Here is a 7,540-nt window from a genome sequence, read left to right on the forward strand (position 1 = left end):
ATGTTTTATTGTTTGACTTGTTTCCTTTGCACTTTATATCATGTACTTTTCTGCTTTGTTCTCCCGAATTAACAAGAACATTTTCTGTTTTCATGAGAAAATAGTAGTCTTTCTGAAATACTTTTCTGTTTTTCAATTTCCGCGATTTAGTTAAGTTAGTTGGTTGATCCACTACACTAACGTTTTACTTATTTTGCAAGAGACTTCATGTAAGAGCCTCCGTGGCACTTGGTTTCGTCTCTAAGTATGCGTCACAATGTGTAAGGCTTTGCATTGTAAATAATCACAGGCTAAATCACAATAATATAATTAAGAAAAGCCTCTGAATTTGTTTTTAATATTGTTTATATCTATATAGCAATAAAAAAAGACAATGACAGCAATTACTAGATATTCAGAGCATTCATATTTCTCCTTATATCTTTGCTTGTACAGCTATTTCATGGTGACTCCCATTTGACCAGCAGATGTTGCTATTTACTGACTTGAGTCAAGCTTTTGAGGTTGGTGTCAGGAATAAAACTAAGTTCAGAACGGAAGTCTGTCCTGGCCGACACCACATAGGGACATTTCCTCAATTTTAAAACTGTCATGAGACAAACCTTAAACCCACAACAAATCAAAGAAGATGTAACCAGTCCGCTTTATTAGTATTTGTTTTGAATTTACAAAATACATGTTGAACAACATACAGAATTATGACAGAAAACATCCCTGATTGATTTCCCAGAGTAGAGCCATTTTAAGAAATGGTACATATACGACTTAATGCACGGCATCAAACTGACCATCACATTGCAGATAAACTTAGTTGCATCAGAATTCCCCCTTTCTGTCAACTGGCAGGTCTCAACTCTACAAAAGAGTTATTTCAGTACAAATATGTAACACAGACAATCGCTGAGTGGATGTGGTTCGAGTTCAGCGTCAATGTTTACAACATACTTCATGGATCACCAAGGAAGAGGAACAACATTGACAAAATCCCACAACGGTTAACATAACATCTGTAGGTACAATAGTGGAGTATTAGTATTTAATACATACTTTTAAGTGTCATTATAAGCCTATGACGACGGGGAATGCAGAAGTGACACAAGCAAATATTGAAATCAGTAACGTGTCAATGTGAGAGCATAAAATATGTAAAACTGAAAATCGACAAGTGATACAATGATGCTATTAATATTTTTTCTTCAGATTATATGTTAAGAGAAGTAACAAACGCTAATGTAGCAAACTAATATTGACTGAGTCTCCCTTTTCCAGTAAAGAAAATATTGTCACATGGTGTTGGTCAGGCAGCTTAATTTTCCTATAAAACCTACATTAGATAAAAGTGCTATAAATCTGTTCTTCATCAATGCACAGTAAATCATTGTGATAATAACAGAGACAAAGCTTCATCTTCCTCTGATCATCAGCATTTCCTTCAAAAAATTACAAAATACATAATAATATGTTGATCTAGCCCGGTATACCACCAGCAGGCAAACAAGGTGTTTCATCAAGAACGCTTTAGGTGCGTTACCTGAAACTAAACCAGGGACGGACTAATGCTGAACGATACTACTTCTTATCAGTATTGTCATGGTGAACCATGTTCACATAGAATAAAAATGTAAAACTAAAAGAAAACACTGGAGTTTATTCATAAGGTTGTTGTGCTCCAGGTATTTCGATATTGGAAAAACATGACACCAGCACTGAACAGGGGATTAGTGATTTGTTTGGGTGATGTCTGAGGTACTGGTGATCAGACTTTGTATTAAGATGGCTCCTTCTGGCTGTCTGCAGTATATCAACCCCACCTCTTCCTTGTCAAAGTCAAAGTGCACCTCGAATGAATTATTGTCAAATGGGGTTAATGTCATGTTTTATGTAGTTCTTATCAAACTGATGTTTTTTTCAAGTGCTTCTTTTTATTTTGAGATAAAAATGGTTTTGAACATTCCCGCAACTAGTTGAGCATGTGACCTAGATACCGTCGCTCTGTCCTCCAAGCGCTACGGCGCAGACTTTGGCTTTATTTCAGCTTATTTCTATTTTTACTTAATTTCGGATAGTGGGAGGATATGGCGACTGGTGTACTAGATGATCAATTAAACAAATAAAGATACAAATAATAGTTTGCACAAAATCTAGGTGATTACAGTGAGGCTACTTCATAAGTATTTAAAGTGATAAATGTGACTTGTAAATCAATAAACTTTTGTTCATGATCAGATCGCAGCAACATATAAAAGCTACTATTCTAAGTAAAAGTGATAGGTGATGATTGTGACTTATTTTCTATCATATTACATTTAACTGGATAAGTGCAGCAGAAGATGTTTTTTTGTAAGAACGGTGTAAATATAGTGATGAGTATCATCTACTGATCCATTGAGATTACCAAGTTCCATTTGGACCAAAATGGAACTTCCAGGCCGTCCGACCCTGGTCCACCACCTCGCTCCTTCTCTCTCAGAGCCTCCGCCTCTTCTTCTGACCCTTGTCTGACAAACACATTCTCCAACTTCAGCCCCCCCTTCGCTGCTTCCACCTCTTCTCCCCCCACATGGTTCTCGCTCCCTTCCTCTGCCCACATCAACCCATCCAACGTCATCTCTGGAAACACAAGTTTCCTAGCTTTAGGGTCCCAGTTAATACAAATATTTCCCTCCTCCTCCTCCACTATATTGTGAGCTGTAGCATCACTCAAAAAACCACATTCATTTGGTATGAAATCTGATTGGTTGGCGAGGGGAGTGGGCACACGATTGGTGTTCTGGGACGCATAAGCAGATAGAAGGGCCACTGTCTCACTCTTACTAGCTTCCTCTGCAGCTCCATCTATCTTTCCATCAGTTCTCACTCTGGCTTTTTCTCCCAACTTCTCGCCCATAGTGAAGATTGTAGATTGTAGATTTAAAGGAACATGGAAGAGGCCGGAACCTTGACACTCTCTCCACTCTTTCTTATTGTGACTCTCTCCTGCTGTGCATTTCTGGTGTTCAACAATTAGATTATTCCCATCATCTCCGTCCTGCCACGGCTCTCTTGCCTCCTCTTTTCCCCCAACTTCGATTTGAGGAGACACTCCAACAAATCCATAGCAGACCGAAAGATCATCGTACTCTGGTGGCGGTCCAGGCTGCTGATGGGAGTAACTTGTTGGAGGATCTGCTATCTTTTTCTTGAAGCATGCAGGGTCTGAAATGTTGCTGTCCATGTCTGACTCATATTTGATCACACTGATGACGGCAAAGTTGGCATTCTCAGGAGGTAAAGTCGGTGGGGGAGGGGGAAAAGATGTGTTCTGAAGGGTGAAAGAGAAGTGACATGACGTTCAAGAGAGTTACCGAAACATTTTTACGGTATTATAGTTCACTTCTCAGAATGTGTTAGCGTGTTTCGGTTAACGGGTGTGTGTTCTTGCATTACCAGTGTATCAGGTTTCTTCTGTCCTTTCCCCATCAGGTAGTTATGAAGGAAGTAACCAACCACCATTATTCCACAAAGGCACAGAGATGGAACAGTGATACCCCAAATCAGGCTCAGCAGATGGAAAGTCATGGGGTCTGGAGGGAGACAGGAAGCAGGAACGTGTCAGACATATACATGCATACATGTGTGTTAATATAAGAAAGATTATATGAACAGCTTCTAAACCATATCAGGACTCATTGTGGAAAGTGGACGATTCATTATTTTCTAACTGTAGACAATTTTTCTTGATTGACATTTTGGAATTGTGCTCTGAGAGAGGACACCCCTGCTAAAGCTAATATCCTGTCTCTCCACGCCGGAGCAGTGTTTCTCAACAACTATCTAGACTGAGGCGGCCCAGCTTATTCTAATTTGTCCTGCCACAGTGTTATGTGCAAAAACTTTTTGGGTACTTATCATAATAACATAGGAGATCTCTAAGTTGGTGTATGCTCTGTTGATGTATTGTTAAGCTGTGTCCAGGTATTTGCCTTGTGCTCGCTCGCACGCCTGCTCTATCGTCCGTAAAAGTTTTACCATCCACGAGAGTAAGGCCTCATAGTTTCAGCTGCAGAATCTGCTACGCATGAGAGCGATGTGCACCCACAAAAAAACTATCAAACAATGAAAACACAACCTCCTTGGCGAGATACCAACACAATGCAGGAACAATCATCGATGCCCATTTCTCTTCTGTATCGTGTTCCGCCCATTTCTCTTCTGTATCGTGTTCCGTCACATTCCTTTCAACCAGTCAAACAGAGAGAATTATATTCCCTTTGTCTCACTCTCGAGAAATGAGGTTGTACCTGGAGGCGTGGTGATGCAGAGCCAAGCCGAGGACTCGCACTGCATGGGTATGGACACCAATCTTGACTTGGCAGAGAAGCAGTACTCCATTTGGTGCTTAACATGATGTTTGTACAGACGAGACACTACTGGGAAATAATGCTACAAATACACACACACACACACACACACACACATACACACACAGATAACAGGTTACACTGGTTCAAGAACTTTTGGGACTGCTTGATTCGACACCCTGTCAATGCCAGGAGGGTAGGAGAATATTTTACTGACTGTCTGTCCATGATGGCCATTGCGGATTGAGAGGTTGTAAGTCATGTGGGGGTATATTGTTGCCATGGAAATCACTGGTGTGTGGTTGTTAGGTTGATATCTCATTGGTCCTTTCAGAGTGACGATGGCGTTATTGCCCTCTGTTTCCACAGAAACCAGCGGAGGACCCAGACTAGCTGCACAGACAGACACATAAATTGAATTTGGGTACATTTCAAATATTCAAACTAACGGTTCGAACAGCGCTTTGACTCACTGTCCAACTTTGGATCAAATCTCCTCAGGGTCATGGTCCATTTGGAAGATGCTCTCCTGCCCACAGCTCGGACTCTGGCGTAGTATCCTTGCTCCTGATCCCACGTCTCCTTGCTCAGGTCACACCAGCTCCGCACTGTGTCCGTACACTGCTGCACACCCCTCCAGTTCACCCGTCTTCCTTTACTTCCCTCCACGCTGTCCCCGTAGCTGGCAGAGACGTATGCCCACACAGATACAGAGGATGACTGCACGAGCTGGGATAATCACAAGCCAGCTAGTTCAATGTGGCCTCGAGCAAGGAACTTGAGGTTATATTGGCTGATTGATCGGATTACTCTTTTCTTTTTGGTCTAGCCCTATCTCTTTTCATGGCTTCTTTTTGTCTGTAAAGTCTCTCGAGACTTGCAGAAGAAAGCCCATACAAAAATGTTGTATTCTGCTTTATCCAGGTGAGGTCAAATGTAGCGTGTGAACTTACATGGCATACTGCACTGTGAAGCGTGTGTCCTCTGATGTGCTGTTTCCCGGAGACCAGTGCAGAACATTCCTGAGATTCACCGAGGAGAAGGCGACGTTAACGGGGCTGGGAGGAGAGGAGGACACTGAGGAGGAACAGATTGAGAAAGAGAGATGAGAGGCACATGATTAATATGAGCCCATGTTTGTCAATAGAATGTAATAAAACCTCATAAAAAGTGAGAGCGGTTGCTGTAACCTACTTTTGGCCCAACATACAGGTCATAGAAGAATCTGTTGTGCTTTGATACTTAGAGCTAAATATCATAAAAAATATAACAAAATCTAAACAAATGAAATGAAGAAGTTCTCTATAAACAAAACCTAACAATAAGAGAACCAGATCACATTAAACTATGTTTCTAAGGGACACACTGATTCTGTGAGTGTTTTTTTTAAGTTACAGACCCTTGACAACTGTGTACATATTTGCTGTCTTGACCATTTATAATCACTTAATATGCATGAATGAAAAAAGTTTTATAGCACCATAAAATTGGGCTCAGAGGACAGCACACGTTTACAGAAAATAATTTGTTTGTGTACCATCTTTGCAAAAAGTTGAAGTGGAAGCTTCAGTTATCAAACAGTTTGTATTATGACCTACTTAGTTAGTATAAATGTCATAAAACTTATTGGACAAGAGATAACATAGATAATTGTGATTTTAACTTGTGCATAAAATCAGATCGTTAAATAATATCTGCTCCAGTTTCTGATTTGAATCTCAAAGTTGTCATGCTTTAATGAATCTACACCACTTGATATCATGTTTTTTTTATAGGCCGTGATGTTTTAACCTTGAGTTTATTTTACAGTAAGTTAGGTGGTATACATTATGCACGTGAATTATCCATAGATATTTGTAGTTATATAGGACTTATCCCAAATATTAACACAAACAGTGCATATAAGGCCTATTGCACTGCAGGGGTGGATTCAACGTAAATCTGATTAGTACAACAGTCCTGTCAGTGATCTTTCTCCAAATTAAACCAGTCAATTAACTTTTGGAGAATTTGTATTTTCAAAGTTTGTTATGAGGTTCACAATGTGCTTGAAAAAGGAACAGTTTTCAGAATATATTCAATGATGTGTGACTTTGGTCAAAACTATAGAACTAACAATGAACCTTACCGAATCAAGTATGATTTAGTAGTGCCCCTGCATTCTGAGTTTCCAATGTATAAACACTGTGGTATTAATGTGCATGACTTTTTCTTTTTATCACTAAAGCTCAACGGTTGAAATGGGACTAGACCTTCGGTCCCCAATAAGTAAACATTAAAAGAAAAGGTTACCAAAGGCAACAACGACTCTTGTGTCCATACCTGTGAAGTCCAGAGTCCCCAGGTAGAGAAGAAACCACAGTTTCCACATTATCTGTCCAAGGAGAGGCCAACATGTTCAGCACACCGTCCTTATGGTCCTATAGCTCCGGTGTTTACTTCTTCACACGACGACAGGGAGTTAGTTTAGATGAAAGTTTGATAGACAAGAAGTCCAAACAAGTTGAGAGGAAGTAAATAAAGGTGCAGGTTCAAGTCAAAGTGGTTGGATGACTGTGAGCAGCCAAGCCTCGATAATTAATGTTAAACTCCACAACCAACGCAACAGGTTTCCGTGAATGAGGAAGAAATGTGATCCCACCTGTTTGTGCTCAGTGTGTGTGTGTGTGTGTCAGTGTGTGTGTCAGAGAGAGGGGGGGGTTGACTTGATCAATGACAGAAACAACAACTCCTCCCTCTTGCCAACCAGAGTGAGGTTAGCACAGGTGAAAGAATCAGATCCTTCCATTTTCAAAATGTAAAAACTCAGCATTAAAAGTGAAAATATTTCAATTTATATCACTAGCTATTCAATAGCTAGTTAAGATTAACTAAAGCCTCTTTCATATAAAATATACCTTCCATTAGTTTCCATTTGTTTTATTTCATCTTTCAAAAGAGGTGCATAGGATTTTTCTCATTGATCACATGTTTTGAAATTAATGCTTTATTTCCCAAAAAACTGCTGAATGTAGTACAAGAAAATGTACACGTCTTACAAAATATATTGTTGTGTGAGTACTGTTGTAAGTACAGGTATTAAATAACCAAACAGAGTAAATATAGGGACTTTACATTTAATGTATATAAGTTTATATGTAGTGTTTATAGAACACTTGGCTTATGATTTCAGTTTTTTTACGTTGATGTTTTTTGTGACC

At 39.7% G+C, this 7,540-nt stretch overlaps 1 protein-coding gene across 1 annotated transcript; it reads right to left on the reverse strand.

Moving 5' to 3' along the window:
• Positions 1 to 619: 619 nt before the first annotated feature.
• il20ra (interleukin 20 receptor, alpha) lies at positions 620 to 7,009 on the reverse strand. Its single transcript, XM_062410884.1, has 7 exons — positions 6,663 to 7,009; positions 5,294 to 5,417; positions 4,814 to 5,022; positions 4,558 to 4,733; positions 4,281 to 4,422; positions 3,427 to 3,563; positions 620 to 3,301 (listed from the first exon to the last, which is right to left on the reverse strand). The coding sequence occupies exons 1-7, from the start codon at positions 6,709 to 6,711 to the stop codon at positions 2,375 to 2,377; spliced, it is 1,764 nt and encodes a 587-aa protein (XP_062266868.1). The 5' UTR covers positions 6,712 to 7,009; the 3' UTR covers positions 620 to 2,374.
• Positions 7,010 to 7,540: the final 531 nt, after the last annotated feature.

The sequence above is a fragment of the Platichthys flesus genome, chromosome 18, assembly GCF_949316205.1.
Source record: "Platichthys flesus chromosome 18, fPlaFle2.1, whole genome shotgun sequence".
NCBI lineage: Eukaryota > Metazoa > Chordata > Actinopteri > Pleuronectiformes > Pleuronectidae > Platichthys > Platichthys flesus.